Source organism: Acomys minous (genome assembly GCF_964271855.1).
Source record: "Acomys minous genome assembly, chromosome: 5".
Lineage (NCBI taxonomy): Eukaryota > Metazoa > Chordata > Mammalia > Rodentia > Muridae > Acomys > Acomys minous.
In genome coordinates, this window is record NC_140494.1 from 109299698 (window position 1) to 109316195 (window position 16498).

Here is a 16498-nt window from a genome sequence, read left to right on the forward strand (position 1 = left end):
AAGATGAAGCCTCTTAGGAGCAGGCAACGAGTATGTCCTTCAGTGCCTAGGGTTTGCTTGTGGAGGCTGAGGTGCAGTGAAGGGCTGCACTGTGGTCGGAACACAGGGGTCTGGAGAGCCGAAGCCGACCTGTCTTTCTGCTGCACAAGTCCCACTGTTGTGCAGGTGCCAGGGTGCCGACCACCTCACCTTCTACCACCCTGCTGATCACAGAATTCCACCACAAACATCCATCTTGTAGTGCAAAGAGGTTGCGTTCTTGAATTCCAACAAGATGGCTAGGCTGGTCCAACCAGAGCTATGCCTTTTTAGCACTTGGACAGCAGGCCCAGAGTCACTGTGGACAAGGCAAGTCCTCGTAGCCCTGTCTGGATCTAGCAGGAGCCTGGGTGGTATTCTACAAGGCCTCCACAGGTCGGAGAACACCCTAGCATTTCTCTCCAACACTGAAAACCTAGAAGGTAAAGATGCTGGCCGTGCCCAGCTTGGCACACCCAAGCATGCTGCCCAGCAAGTCTCACGCTGGGGAAGAACTAGCTTATGGGTTGCTGCAAAGGGCTTAACTTAAGCCTCAGTATTCGTCGAATCCTAAGAGGCTTGGAGGCATGGATCTGGACACGCCAAGTACATCATACTCACAATTCCAAGGAAAAACTAGCCAAACAACACAGGAAAGGAGAGACTAGAGGAAAAGCAGGGCCACCTCCATTTGGACATCCTCTTGAGTCACAATGAGGGCAACGTCCTGTAGCCACATCCAAGAACTTCCTTCCAGTGCGTACAGAGACACAGGACCCTATGCTGAGCAAGAAAGCCCTCCCCATAACACAGTCAACCAACTGATGCTTCTAATCTACAGCTCAAAACTCACCTGGCAACTGGCCCGAGGCTCTGCGCACATCCCATACACCCTCCGCTCACACACAGCCATAAAGATTCACACGCCAAGCTCTCCTTCTGTTGCTACCCACTTTGGCACATATAACCCCATGGGGCAGGCTGTCTAACCCCTTCTCGCCTGACTTTCCTGGGAGAAGCAAGCTTGACAACCGAGGTCAGCAGCTAAGCAAGCGCTCCAGACAGGGCAGGCAAGATGGGTCTGCCCAGGCTGTCTTCCTACCACACCTGAATGCGAGAGAGCACAGGGGTCCTCTCCAGCAGGTCACGCCTGTATCATCTATGACCATCGCTCCTGCCTGTGGTTTGGCATTTGGCTAGCTCCGCAAAGGCGAAGTGACAGCTCAGGAACGGCTGTCTTCTCTGAGGCGTTTGCCTAATGAGGGGGATTGGCCACTGGCACAAGGTATATGGGGCCAGAAGTCACGGCTCTCACTTTATTCCCACACTTGAGTTGGTCCTGGATCCTAGAGACGAATCTGCATGTCCTAGGAGCAGTGCTGCTACCATGGTCTAGCAGACTGGCTGCCCTTTCATTGATGGCGTGTCCCAGCATCTATGTTTTCCACATGCTCCATTTCAAAAGGTTCAATTTGTCTCTGGCACAGTGGAGAGGCCCTTCACAGATAAGCTTGTAGCTAACTGGGCACCATGTAGTCCTTCTCTTGGGGCCACCAGAGAGAAGAGATTTAGACCATGGTTGTGCAGCTAAAGCAAGGGTAACATACGAACAGCATAAAGCCAGTTGCATTGTCCTAGTATGGAATGCAGATGGCAGAAAAAGTCTCGTCAAGGATCCTTGTTCAACTAGCATTTAAGGCAAGGCGGGAGTTGGGGTGTTTTCCATTTGAGGGGATCCCATAGACTGGTTAGCATTGGTCTTTCAAGGCCAAGCGAGACAGGACCTTTTCCCCCCAGGGTGCTTGGTAAAACTCTCCTGGGGTCTGGTACATGCCATCCCACTGCACAGATGGGGATAAGGCAAAACTAAGCTTGGCATGAGGAACCAGTCATGAGGATGGCTGTAAGCAAGCAAGTTGTCAGGGTTGTCCAGGCGCATTAGGAGGCGTGGCTTGTGTGCATTAATTCAAAGCGGCGGGGGGTGGGGGGGACACGGACAGAACACAGACATGGCTGTACCTGGGATGGCTGTGGGCTGGGCTGAAGTCCTGAACACAAAATGAGCTGCCTTGGATTTTCCTTGCTGATTCTCAGCTACCACATACACTTCGTACTCGGCGTTCCAGTCCAGGGACTTGAGCATGACGTGGTCACTGCCGGACGGGAGCCTGATTTCTGGTTTCCACTCGGAGGCGAGCTTCTGGGAACAATCGGCAGGAAGGACAGAAGACACCAAGGAGATTCAGTGAGAATGTTGGGGAGACTGACTAGGAGACACAGACTCAGGGGGAGAGAAAACCATGGGAACTAGTTGGGTTCTCCATATTGGGAGGCCCACCCAGTATGCTTGTCATCATCAACAGTAGTGAATGCCGGTGTGGCATGGTCCTAACTCCATTGTCCTGTTAACTTCAGGGCTGGCCCTTTCTTGCCGTATCTACCCATGTACTCTGGAATGCTGGGTAGATGGTATAACGATTTCTTACAGGAGTTAAAACCAATGTTTCTTTTCATATTTCCAAATGCTGCCCACATTGTGACAGGTGAATATTACGTCGATTTCTGTTTTACTGGAAGTGTAAACCCTCATGTATTGAGTAGCTTCTGATGGTCAGGCGATGCACTGAAGGCTACCTACACCCTTTCTCACTACATTTATATATCAAACCTGCTGGACATCACCTCAGAGACATGAGCAGTAGGTCAGGTGACTTCACAAAAGTCACCCTATACTCAAGGTTGGAGCACAGCCTGTTCAAGCCCCACACAGCATTTCCCCTTTCCTAACAGGGAGCCCAGAAAGCGTGTGTTGAACTGAACTGGGTTTTTCTACATTCTGCAGTGTGGTCTGGCCTCATTGTGGCTGAACACGTGAGGCCCAAAGCTGGGATGCTCATAGGGCCCATATGGAATATCCCATTGTCCTTAGCAAACACAGGGTCATAAGGATACAGGGCGTAAGAAGAGATGCAAATTTCTGGGCATTCTTCATTTTTCACCTATCCTACCCTCTAGGTATATCATCCATGTTTGCCAATGAGTATGAGCTGGAAAGGAGTTCCCAAAGCCATTGATTGCTAGGCAACCACCTCCATAACGAAACAGTGTGGGAGAGGCCTCAAGTCCACCGGATACGTCTTCACATGGCTTTTTAGTTTCCAAGCCTGTCACTTCACAGTCCCTGGCCTTTTCAGAAGCCAAATATGCTTCAGGTACATCCTGGGGACCCCAGGAGGTTTCACAAATGTTTAGTGAACAGGGGGGTAGAACATGGCAGTGTGTCAGCTAAGAGGTGGTCCAGTGACCAAGACAGGTCCTGGCCTGGGGCTGGGGGGACACGGGAGTGCTCACTCCAAGGCTGTGGATGCTGTTGGGGGAAATGCTCAGAGGCAATTCTCCTGTCCTCTAATGGAGCCACGCAGCCTGGGCTGTGCCCTGTAAAGTTAGCTTTGCGACGTTGCTATGGTGCTGTTTTAATTTAAAACAAAGACGCTGAGCTGCCTCTCTTTGCTCTTCCTTCTCTGTCTTCCTTGGCAAACATCATTACAAAAGGGACAACCAGGCGATATAGCAAACACGCAGGAAAGCAAACTTTATGCTATGTAATACATATTAATAATATGTGATCGCATTTAGCAAACACTAAGCTTCAAAGTGACAGGGGGATGCTTAAAGTCACAGGAATCTAAACTAGCTCAGCACTTTGTTTCTGTCTGTTAAGCATGGCTGCAGTGACTGTTCAGGCAGACACGCACGGAGATTGTCTCCCTATAAGTGGGATTTCCACCTGGGCTCTGCACCCTGGTTGCCATTTGAAGAGGTTTCCAAAGTGTCCAGAACCATTTTGGGATCTTGTAACTAATCTGGCAGCATAAGTTATTTCATTCCCATTTTGCAGATAGAGGAATTGAAATCTGGGAAGATGAGATTATCTGTTCTTCAGGTAATATGCTGGCAAATGGCAAAGCTGGAGTTTGATGTCATTCAGGCTCATAGTAGCCAGAGGTATTTTACTCTACTCCAAGTAGGCTGCTCCTACTCCACCTGCTCTGAGCAAGCTATTCCAAGCCATCTGGCAAGTCCTGGCCCCCTTCCCTGCTATAAGGAAACCACAGGACCTCCATTTCAGTCGTATCTGTGGACTGGCCTTTAAGGAACATCCCCTACTCTGACAGCTCATATCTGACTTCTTTGAGATGCATTTGAGAGAGCTGAGTAAATAAAGGTCTGTTCCCCAGGCTGCAGGGTGTGCATGCCTGGTGGGCTTTATGCTTGGACCCATGGGCTGTTTCCATGGATGCTGTTCCCAGGAGAGGCAGGGAATGAGCAACCTCCTGGGAAAAACCTTATTTGGGGCTTCCTGAAGAAAGCAAGCTGCTCTCTGGTTCATGATCTCCAACTACTATGGAATCTTAGTTACGGGTTACCCCCACTGTCCAGAGACTGCCCTGGTCCCTGGCACCTGCTGGCCCAGTGCCATTCTGAGGCTAGAAAAGGAGAGAGTGAGTCTCAGTTTGGGGGTCGGTGATGAATGAGGGAGCAGTAGCCATCTTAGATAGGTGACGAGTGAGCCTAAAGGGGAAGCATGGAGTCAAGCTGATTCGTGGCAGTTAAGGCCAGCTGAGGTGCTGAGAAGCTCAGGCAAGGGATCCAGCTTAGGATCTTGAAGTGAGTCAGGTGACAGCCTGGGTTCCTGAGCTGCATGCTTGGCCTTAGCCGTATATGTGAGACCATCAGTTACTGCTATTGCAGCTCTGGTTGCTTCATCTGTAATGTGGGGGCTAACGGCCATGCCCAATTCATAGGTTCTATGCAGGAAATCTGTCTGGATACTGCATCTGCTCCAAGGTACACGCTTGCTCAAAAGTGGTGACTGTCAGACGACAGTGTAACACGTTTGCACGGACGTCTTAGATTATTGAAACAACACTTGGTAGAAAAACTGAGAGAACTAGAAAAGTTACAGTGACGCCGTCGTCACCATCTCAGTCTGGTAGAAGTTCTCAAATGGTCCCGCTGTGGGCGTGGCCTATCTATCAGCTGTAGGTCAGTCTTGGGACTTAAAACCTTGACTAAAGTTCCAAGAGTCTTCTGCAAGATGCATGGTGGGACCCTGCCCTACCCCTCACTTCACCTGGGATTCCTGAGTTCTTGATTCAACAAGGTAGGTACTAGGGTGCCAGGGTGTGTGTTGCAGGGCGGGGCGACAGAAGATGGAGGCCACTCACCGCTCGGTACTTGACCAGATAGTGTCTGATGGGGGATCCTCCGTCATCCTGCTTGATCAGGTTCACCTTGATGGAGTTCCCATCCTCTCCCATCTGCCCTTCCAGCTTGGGTGCACTGGGTTCCCCTGAAATAGCCAGTGAATTTTCATGAGATCTGGGTCCACAGAGTGATAAAAGTGGGCCCAGTCAAAATGGGATAGAGAGATGCGATGGGGCTGGGCACTTTCCTTGCTTTTTTTTTTTTCAGAAATTCAAATGGTTAAGAAGCAATGAGTTTGGAACTCTGAACCCTGCTTGGCTGCCTCGTTCAGTCTTAGCTGAGGGTACTTGGTGAGAATGCTCTGGAAAACGCTCCCCATGAGCACAGGTCTCTCCCCAACTCTCTCACTGCTGTTCACATTTCTTCTCCCAACTCTACAGGGTTGATTTCTATAAACCCGACATATGTTGACAGAGTGCCTGAAATATGGGCAAATGTGAGAAGGTCTGAATAGGGAACTTAAAGACACAGAATTACTTTCAGAACAGGCCTGCATTTTTATCCCTGGCTACATCGTAACTCACCCTGGAGTCCCGAGGGCTTGGTCATTGATGGGAGTGAATAATGCTGTGGTCCTGTGACTAGCTTTTCATGAATTAAATTTTATTGCTTAGGATCACTTAAAAATACGGTTCCAGTTGTGGCTAAATAAAACACGAATTGCCATAGGCAAGTTTCCTGTGACTGCAGCTACATTTATGGCTCAGCCAAGTGAGAGAATCTCTAGCTCCTTAATGCATTGAAGCAACAACCACTGCAGTCTTTTTCTTCGTGGGGGCGGGAGGAATAGCTTTAGCATTTTACAATAAGAAAAATAAAGTTTCTTGGCTCTCCTCATTTGGAGTTTATGCTCACTCGGATGGTAGCATTGTGAATCCAAGTGAGAGAAAGGAAGATGGACTTTTGTGTAATAAGCCAGAGAGCACCGTGATGGCTCTGTAGTGTGATGCTGACTGACTCTATGGGATGCTGCACATGTGCACTGAAGGAGCAGGCAAGGAAGCATAATACAGGGTTGAAATTAAAACCCCATACTTGTGAGGAACCAGGGCATCTACGAAGGACCAGACTCTGTAATGTAGCTCTTTATCTCTCTGGGAGGCTGACGGGAGAGCCAGGGTGTGACTTGCCACGAGGGAGAGAAGCTGATTGCCTCACATTGCACCCTTAGCCATAAGTGGAAGGCTGCTGGCAAAGCTGGAGTTTAGCCTGGTTCTCCTTGTTCAGTTGTTGGGATCTCCCTCCCTTGGGTTCAAGGGTAGAAGCAGAGAGAAGAAGGCACCCAGAGCCCTACGAGGCGTCCCCTGAGGTGTAGCATGCACATCAGCTGGAGCTGCTTAGCAACCCAGACTCCTGCTGTCAATAGGACCTCTTGGTGAGATGTGTGCATGGGTATGCTTTTGAGACCCAGAAGGAATGAGGTTGAATGCCTTCTGCAACAGGGAGGACTCACAATCTTGACATCTGAAGGATATTTAGGGAAAGTCGGGTTTGAGATCTGATCTATGGTTGGGGACTTAAGAAACACAAAAACGAAACAAAACAGGATGCAAAGATGACTAGGCTTTTAGAAGAGTACTTGTCCTGGTTTTAAAGCTAGAATGCAGCTATTATCCTCAGATATTTAGAGGAAACCATTTAGAGCTAGTTTGGATTCGCCAATCTATGTAGGCTTTTCAGATTCCTTTGGGTTTTTCTATCATCTTAGGCAATACGTCAGTTGTATCTACATCATTATAAATGTCCGGTGGGACTCAAAGTGGGGTTTAGTTTAGAATAAGGCAGGGCCTCTGAGTAGTAGATTTCCACAAATGCTGAGGGAGCCATGAGAGAACTCCACTGGTTCTATTCTCTGATAGAATTAAGGTGACCAGCTCATCCTGGCGATCTTCAGACACCCGAGGTTTCAGCATGGAAAGTGTTGTATGCCAGGAAACCCTGAGCCCTAGGCTAACCAAGATGGCTGCTGGCCAGGACGGAGTAGAAACGACATTATAGCTTTCTGGGCTGAGAATCACAACCTGGACTGTGTTGGACGCCTCCCAAGGAAGGAGGAGATTCACCAGACAGGTGAAGAACTGGGGCTTTGCCTGAGGCCTCTTTGGAGTGAGGTTGAGGGGTGTCCACCCAGCTGCCTCGTTGAACCCTCCTCACCATTCCCTTCTAGAATGGAGCACTGTGGATACTTTTGAGGCACAACAAAAGCCTTAAACACGTCCTGTGAAGTCTGCTCTGTAGGAGGTATGGAGCATCATCTACATCACTGCCTCACTCTGTCTCCATCCTCACAGAAAGGGGCACAGGATCAAATGCAGGCCCCTTCCACCTCTGCCATGCAAGCATGAATGCATTTGGGGGAGTTACCAACTCTTCCTTGACTAGTCCTCACAACTCCAAGAGGGTGGAGGACACAACCAATGGCCTTTCACTTTTTTTTTTTTTCAGGAGACACACTCTAAGATCAATAGCTCCATATCTCAAAGACAGACAGTTTTCAACTTCTTGCTTTACAATTTTGCAAAGTTTCCCTTAAAAAAAAAAGTCTTTTCTTTGTAAAGAGAGTTCCAAGCCCCTTTAAAGGCATGTGAATGAGCAAACGGTTCTTCCCAGAGTGCCTGAAGATCCCAGCAATCCTGCTGGTGGTCTTATCTGGATTTGTTTCAGAAAAATATATGTCTATAATTAGAATCTCAAAACAACCCCTAAACACGGTATCACAAATCTAATGTTTTCCAAACCCAGAAGAAGAGAACTAGCTGTATCATTCCATCTGACAAGGTTACTCTGATACGCATTTATTTTCTCTTGGACTTCAGAGTATTTTATATCATATAGTATTTAGGTTATCCTTTAGAAAGCTTTACCTATGATCAATAATACAAATATATGTTGTACTGAGTTCTACAACTTGTCTGTCAGGTGATGATATCTCAAAGGTGAATGAGAGATGATTAATTTTTTTTTTTAGTAAAATGAAAACAAAATATAGGTATGATCATTAGAAAGATAGTGGGGTCCTTAAACAGTAGTATAGCCTTTCATGTGACAATATGCTTGAAGGAAGATTATTTTCAACTACCATGGAACTTTGGACCAATTTGGTGGCCCTGCAAGTTTTTGCAAGTACATGAAGACTGTGAAAAGCAGTTGTTAAATCTGCACCTTCAAATGCTTGCTGTCTGCTTTTCATTATAGATTAGGAATAGGGCTAACAAATCTTTCCTTTCTTCACAAAGCCTAGCTTGATGAGGAAGAGGACATTGCAGAGGCATGTGACCTCAGCATTAAAGAGGCTCACTGCTTAATTGAACACATTAGCTGAGGAAATGATTTAGGGGGGGTCCCATGGTTCTGGGGTGGCTGTGGCTTTGATTGAAATCATTACGGGCAATTTCAGAAAAACCAATATTGTAATTATTTGTAAATGTTGGTTTGCCATTCATCAGCCATGGGCATGTCGCTTTAAGAAGACCCCTGGGGTTAATTATACCCTTTGAGTTTAGCTTCATCTAGGATTTAATTTTTCCCCTCAAATATTTTACGTTAAAGCTGAACGCAGCACTACTTTAAAAATAAAACCTTGACAATAACAAATATGGAATTCTGGACAGTTCTGATATTTTCCAGCAGAACATAGGCCATGCATGCAAGGAAGAAATCATATGAAAAAGACCCAAGGACTGTCAGATTCACCATGGACAGGCCTATGAGTGCCTGCCTAGAAACGTATAGATCCGGCCATGGAGATTACAGCCTCTTCCTTTGGAATTACTGAGCTTCTGGGTCCTTCCTTAAATCTGAGCTGGCAGCATGTCTTTCCTCTCATCAACCGGGGCCTGGAGAGGGAAAAGCCTTTACAACAAAAATCATAGCAAGCTCGGGGTGTGGTGAAGCATCTGTGAGCTGTGAGAGGAGAACAAGAGTCTCTGTTCCACACCAGGAAGCCCGACACCAACGGTATGCAGTGCAGGGAAGACCAAGGGGCCAAGCCGCCCATCAGAGGCTCCGTCCCTGTTCTTTGCTCACTCACTTTAAATGTTAATTTTTGACTATGCATGCGTGCATGTGTCTGCGTGAGGATTGGTATACGTAAGCGCAGGCGACCACAGAGGTCAGTAGGGGATGTCAGGTCCTCTGGAGCTGGAGTTAGAGGCGGTTGTGAACTGCCCAGGGTGGATGCTGGGACTAACTTGGGTCATCTGCAAATACAGTGCTCTTGACTGCCCAGTGAGCTCTCCAGCCCTTGTTCACTGTCTCTCAGATGTGCACTGAGGGCTACGGTCTCAGCTGTACTCAGGGTTAACTAGTGACGGACCTATACAAACTATCAAATAGCATTTGATATTTTGCTCATTTTACTTATTCCAACTCCCATCTCCTTTGCTTAGTTATTTCCTACCAGCAATTTTTATCTTGGGTAGACGTTATTATTATTATTATTATTATTATTATTATTATTATTATTATTATTATTATTATTATTAGCCTCTATATAAAAGTCCAAAATATATGATTTTCCTATTCACATGGGAAGCCTATTTCATGTCTCCAGCTTAGACACATTACAGTTCCATCAAGGAACAGTATTGACAGGTCCTTTGGGGATTAGCAAATTGCCTTGGGGAGTCGGGATTTAGAGTGATTAGGCCACTAATTCTCCTTCCTGAAATGGAGTCTTTTAGCTAGAGATGTCAAATGAATGACTCTAATGTGATGTAGGCTGTGTCTGCTCCCAGTCCTTCTAATTCTCCCTGACACTTCTTTGGGGGAGGGGGGGATGGGAGGTCCCTTCCTGGATTTCTCATACTTCTAAAGCTTAGTACAGTTATGCTAAAGACAAAGGTGCCAATTTGTCTTCAGCATTGTTCACCCCAAACGAGGTCCCTGGAGACAAGTGTTCTTTTTCTTTGGGGTTAAAGATATGCTTGTCCTAAAGTGGCCCGACCTTTGCCACCTGAGTCCCTGGCTTCAGGGGGATACTTCAATATAAATAAAATGTGTGGGTAGGGATGTGGCCAGTTCCTCGGGTTTTATTTATTTAAAATGTACGTGGGTGTTTCAGCTAAACATAGGTCATGTGTACCACGCAAGTGCTTGCGCATAAGGAAGTCGTCAGATACCCTAAGACTGGGATTCCAGATGGTTGTGAGCTACCATGTAGGTACTGGGAATGGAACCCAGGTCCTTTGCACGCGCAGCCAGTGGACTTAACCACTGAGCCACCTTTCCAGTCTCAATTCCTTAAGTTGTAACAGAGAAAGGAGATTGAACTTCTTGGGGCCGAGCTCATTGAGACACCTGGTGGCAAGTCTGGTCTGGTCCCAGTTCTCTTAGGAACTATGAATGTGTGTTAGGGGGCAGAAGGGAGGGGTTTGAATGACAGCACAAAATGCAAATTAGACAGCAACAAATGAACTCTGACAGACTGAACCACAAAAACACCGATTCCCTTCTTGTGGGTGGCATGAAAGCACCAACGGATTAATTGACCAATTATGTTTGTTTCATTGTCCTTAAAAAAAAAAAATGGCCGTGAAGGTTTGGCTTGTGGTTATGGGGGTTAACCCAGGCTGAGGAAATTAGGACAGAAATAACTATGACCCAGTAAACTCCCGCCTCTGTGCCACAAGGGGGCGGTACACAGCTTCGCTAGTTCGCAGGCATTAGTGTGGATATTAGTGAGCTCCCTCACACTGGTAACTTCAGGTGATCTGGTTGCTACCCAAAGGTTTCAGGGTGAGAATACACCACAGCCTGGCTCTGAGAACCTTTCCTGCTACTTCTCTACCCTGGGAGCCGCCAGTGTGGGAGGATCCTTCGGAACAAAGGCAATTAGAGCAGAAAGGCTGGTGGAAAGTCTGTGTCGACCTGCCAGAGGCCGAGGCTCCAAACACACAGCTGTAAAAAAAAATATAATAATAAATAAATAAATAGAGGAGGATGTGGAAGGGGTGGTTAGTGATGTTTTCAATCTAAGAAGGAAGAGTGGGTGTTAAAGAATTTAGTTCATCAGAACCAGCATTGCCTAATACAAGTCAGGGTCAGTAGCTAAAGAAAAAAAAGAAAAGAAAAGAAAAGAAAAGATCATTATGAATGGGCGTGAAAGGAGCCATGCTCAGACATGCAACACAGTGACAGAAGGAGTACGGCGGGCTTGTCACACTCATGCTGAGGGTGGGAAATGGGTAGTCCCATTTACAGAGTCCTTGGACAATGACCTCTGAAGTCACTTCTCTGTGGAGGTACCTCAAGCTCCGAGGAGACAGAGGGGCATGTGAGCTTGCACAGGACAGAGTTCAGTTCACCCCCAACAAAGTCACTCCTGCTGTCCTGGGACAGTGTTCAAGCTTACCTGTCTACCCCATCAAAGCTAGTTGATGATGGGAGATGGGATTCAGTCCCTGGCTTAACCTCTCTTCTCTTTCATTCAGTGTTTTCAGGACATAGTAAATCACTATGGGTAAAGGATCCAGCGTGTGTTAGATGCATCCTGGGCAATGTTGGGTGGGAAAGAGACAGACAGAGGGCAGAACGGGAAGCATCTGCTTTCATTAGCTGTACACTCCACTAACAAGAGAGCCACTGCTTACTTATTTAAATCATTTGAACTCAGGCCCTAGTCACTTATGTCCTTTCTAATGACTAGGGAAAGGAGTGGGGACTGTCCTTAACAAAGCTTCATTCTCCTGCCCCTAACCTCTTCAATCTCTTCCCCCCCCCTTTTTTTTCTGTTTAGTTAAAGGTTCTTCCTGATGGTTGTTCACCAAAATGCAAGCCTTCTGCTTATCCTTTTCAGATGACAGGAGAGGGATTGAAATGCGTGGGAACGAGGAGTGATGTGAGAGGCAGCCGCAGCCTGGAATCCTACGAGGCTTGCAGTGACTGTATCTTTAAAGTGACAGCTTCGGTCAGCACTGAGGTGTGTTTTTGGATGACTTTAGGAAACATCTGCCACCAACTTTTTGGACTTGATTACAGGTCCTGAAGAGAGGCTGCCCCCTGTTGTCAACAAATTTCTCTGCTGTTACCATTGTATTTTACTTCATCCTGAATTACAGTATTGCACTGAAATAGCCAGCTTTGTCTTTAAATATAAACAAATCTCAAATTCAAACTTCAGATACTGCACACACTTAGTATCTCACAGGGAAGTCCCGGTGATTTTTTTTTTCCCCTAGAACACTAGCTACTTAGCGGTCATCATGAGTCTTAAAGAAGTCTATCACTGCTGGTAGGCAATGTAAGAAAATGTAAAAGATCATTATATTTGTGGTGAGGGGGTTGCAAATTCTTAAAAAAAAATGTAGCAATCTTAAACTCCCAATGTTCTCTGTCCAAAGAATGATAGATTCAAAGTCAATTTTTAGCATAGATCAAATTATGACTGCAGTTTGCAAGGTTCTTTTTCTTTTCTTTTCTTTTCTTTTTTTTAAGGGACATTCCTATTTTTGTTGCATACCATATAAAATATCAAACAACTCATTGTTGGAAATGAAAGGGGGCTTGCTCTGCATGTCCAGGAGTCTAGGTGTAAATGGGACTGGATTAGGATGCTGCCACAGCTACAAAGCGGAAGTCCTCTGTGACGGCAAGTGGAGGCACGAGGAAAGGGGGTACAGACAGGGGAACACACGCGGAGATTGTGACTCGGAGGACAGACCAGGAAGAGAGGCCATGCAAGAGGACATATTGAAGTTCCGAGTGTGTGAATGTCGCCCAATCAGTTCTCAGAGAAGGGAGGCCAAATGGAAGGGAGGCTCTTGCATGCGCAGGCACACCGGGAGGTTATTGGTGTTAGTCTGGCTACGTGATCAGTGCAGCCTGTATGTGTCTTTAGGGTGTGATGTGAAGTAAAACTTTACAGTTAGGAGAGAACAGAATGCCTGTGACTCCCAGGGGAGGCTCCGAATAGGGCTGATTTTTAGTGGGGGGAAGCTGAGAGCAAAGGCCTCCATCTCTCTCGATGATGAGTGAGGAATGTTTTCACAAGGTTGTGACAGGCACAATATTAACTAATTATTTCGTCACCGTTATGCGCTTCATCAAAGCTATAATTTTATTTCCTTTTCTGTAAGGGTCAATCATGTGCTTCTTGATTACATGGAGACTTCCAGTCACTGTTAATTGCCGAGTGACTTTTGCTTGATTTGTGCCTCCTGCCTGGGGGAGGGCCACTCTTGAAAAGTGACACCTCAGTCATCAATCCAAATTCTCATTTCAGAAAGTCCTCCATTTATGCAAATTTTGGGAAGCACTTGCTGCTTTAACGGGAGTGCAACCTTTGCACAGATCTGTCTCTCTTTCTGGAGCATTTCAAGGTTGCAAAATATTTCCATAGGGGCTGTGACTCATTCTGGAGAAATTGTGGTTTATGGAGCTACGGAGTATAAAGTTAAGCAACGAGGCTAATTTTCAAAGCATGTTTCCGGGAAGTAATGCTTGTGAAGCCTGTTAAAAATTCAAGTTCCCAACCTGTACTGTGGCTATCATGGCTTTCCTGAGAGGGCAGTTGGTGTGATCAGATTTCTTGAGGGAAAATATTAAACCGAAGGCTGGCAAATTGCCATGTCAAGGCTGCAAGGACTGTTGAATTCTAGACATGAATTGAGAGCAAGGGTAAATCTTTCAAATGGCTTTGCTGAATATATCTGAGGCAGGAAGAAATGTGTGCCAGGCTCTGGTTCCGGGTTTATTCCTCTAATCAGAACAAAGAGTTTTACCTTCTGTTCACCAGCGTGGACGACATCATCAGCACCATGCAAGCCACATGACAAAGTCACATGATACGCACGCACATGATTGGTTGAAAGGAAAGTGGAGGAGGTCACATGAAAAATACAAAAAAATTAAAAACTGATGTAAACAATGGGCAGGGAGAAAAAAATCAACAACAAAATCACAGACTAAATAAAAGGAGAAATCAAATTAAATTAGCAGCTTATATAGGAAACACTGGGAGAGCAGCCATACTGCCCAAAAGGAGAATAACAAACTATATAGCGCATTTAGTTAACAACACAGTAAGCATTAGATACAGTTGCTACATTGCATATTAATACCACACCAAGGAGCACGAACACTTTAAAAGTGAGGGGGGATTTCTGTCAAGGCCCAGAAGTCAATCCAGGTCAATCTCAAAGTCTGTTAAAGAAAAAGCAAAGCAAAGAAAGAAAGCAAGTTATTTATTTCACAGGTTCCAGAATTGTCTCAGCATCCTTGGGGAAGTGGTCGCAGTGAGCTGTAGGTCACCTGGGAAAAGTCCTGAAAGAATAATAGATTGTGTTTAGTTAATGAGAGTCATTTCATGTTTGTCCAGGCCAAGTAGGAGAAGGAGAGGACTGAAGGGTGTTGAGTAGACTCAGGTCAGAAAGGGACAGCTTGGAGGGTCTAATCCTACTTCCTATGACATACCTGTGACATTCTTAACACCCTATGGGACTCCGCAGAGTCAAGGCACATATAAAAGGAAAAGGCAAGTTCAGGTAAAAGACTTGGTACCTTCTCCTCTGGCAATTGAGACAATGGCTGCATTGATACCAAATAGCAGAAACCAGCCCTGGCCCAACACGCAGAGAGTGACATTAAACATACACTTAACTACTTATGGATCCAGGGATGCCTTCAGATCTGCCAAGACTGCAGGGATAAGAGAGGGGTTTGTGATTTGCAGGTAAACCAGGGTTCCCCTGTTTGAGGTCACCTGTCTTCCCTGCATCGTGCATTTTGTGTCACCTTGCACCTAAATTCTCAGGTTTCCTATGACAATTTCACAGGCTCGGGTGTGTGTGTGTTCTAGCTACTGACAGTCAAGGTTAAGAGAGGAGGGCAAAGGTGGGAGGTAAAGATGTCTTTCTGAAAGTTTTTCTGAAGTAGGTTTAAAAACAATGAGAGAGAGAGAGAGAGAGAGAGAGAGAGAGAGAGAGAGAGAGAGAGAGAGAGAGAGAGACTCTAGCTGAGTGTCATCTCTCCTTGCCACTGTGAGCTAACAGAATGCATGATTTTATGGTCTATCATGACACAGGTTTTAGCCAAGTGTGTCTCTTGATTTTCATTTTTAAAAACTTTCTTCACCTATGATTATAAACAGATCATTATCTCTCACACACACATGCACATACACGCACATACACAACACACACACCCTTAGGAGATATTACTTATGTTCACTCCTATTATCTGACTGACCGAGGATTTGCATGATCCGAGCTACTCTGCTTCCCCTCCAGCGTGGCTCACATATTCTTTATCTTGGTGACGGATGCGTTCCTGCTAACTCAGGCTGCTGCCAGGCCTGACGGCTCTCCTTTACCTCACTATCCACTGGGACTTATGATTTGGGTCAGTAGTCAAATGGTTCAAATAAAAACAGACTCCAGTGTCCTACTCTCAGGTTTCACAACTAAGCGTCTTTATCTGTGAGTAGAAAGGTCTGATGTGTAAAAACGAAGCACCCGTCAAGGGGGAAATACTTCATTCCTCTTCAGAAGTCTGGAGCTAAGATTGTGTTTCATTGGCAGGCAAGACCAAGATGCAAAGAGGTGTCTCAAACAGGACAGGGCTGTACAAATGGGTCGTATGGTTTCTCCTATTGCCTGGGACACAGACAGCTGTAGGCTGGAAAGGGGCAGTGGGAGACGCTGTAGAAGAAAAGGTGTTCTTCTTAGCTGCATTCCTTTCCCAAATGCGAAAAAAATACCACAAACAAACAAGAAAATCCTCAAACCCGTCATCAACATTAAACCCATGCGAATGAGCCCAGCCTATTGTCCCTGCTCTGCTGTGCTCAAAAACCAAACCTCAAAGACATCAGGAATTAAAAGTCATTGCAGCACACACACAGAGGAACACGGAGAATGCAGACCATAGCTCTGTTCCACAGGGGAGGAGGGGGGGGGGATGGTGTGAGGGAGAGAGAGAGAGAAAAGAATCACTCCATGCAGCACACAGAACCAGGAAACTCTTTTCTCCCCTCTTGAATTATGTATCAGAAGCCTTAGCCAGGGTGTGGGAGCCCTACTCTGCAGACCTGCCATCTGCTTTTTTCTGACTCCTGCCTGGTAGGAGGCAGGACTCTCCTTGCATCCAGAAATGTAGTGAAAGCTGAAAGCCCTGGCCGCCGTCGAGTGGCTGGAACATACATACACGGTCAAGTACAAACACTCTTGTTGCCTAGCCAAGGGCCTCAGGTCCTTCCTCAGCACGCGTGCGGCTT

The 16498-nt window shown here is 46.3% G+C and overlaps 1 protein-coding gene across 18 annotated transcripts in view; it reads right to left on the reverse strand.

Moving 5' to 3' along the window:
• NCAM1 (neural cell adhesion molecule 1) overlaps positions 1-16498 on the reverse strand; it is a 294929-nt gene that overhangs the window by 13570 nt on the left and 264861 nt on the right. For 12 of the 18 annotated variants that reach the window (XM_084781343.1, XM_084781347.1, XM_084781345.1 and 9 more), the window contains 2 exons: positions 5247-5371; positions 2038-2215 (listed from right to left, as the gene is read on the reverse strand). In XM_084781343.1, coding sequence (XP_084637469.1) covers positions 2038-2215; positions 5247-5371 — 303 coding nt within the window. Of the gene's footprint in view, positions 1-2037; positions 2219-5246; positions 5372-16498 lie in introns of all 18 variants that reach the window. The other 6 variants (XM_084781333.1, XM_084781346.1, XM_084781344.1 and 3 more) reach the window with 1 other exon arrangement.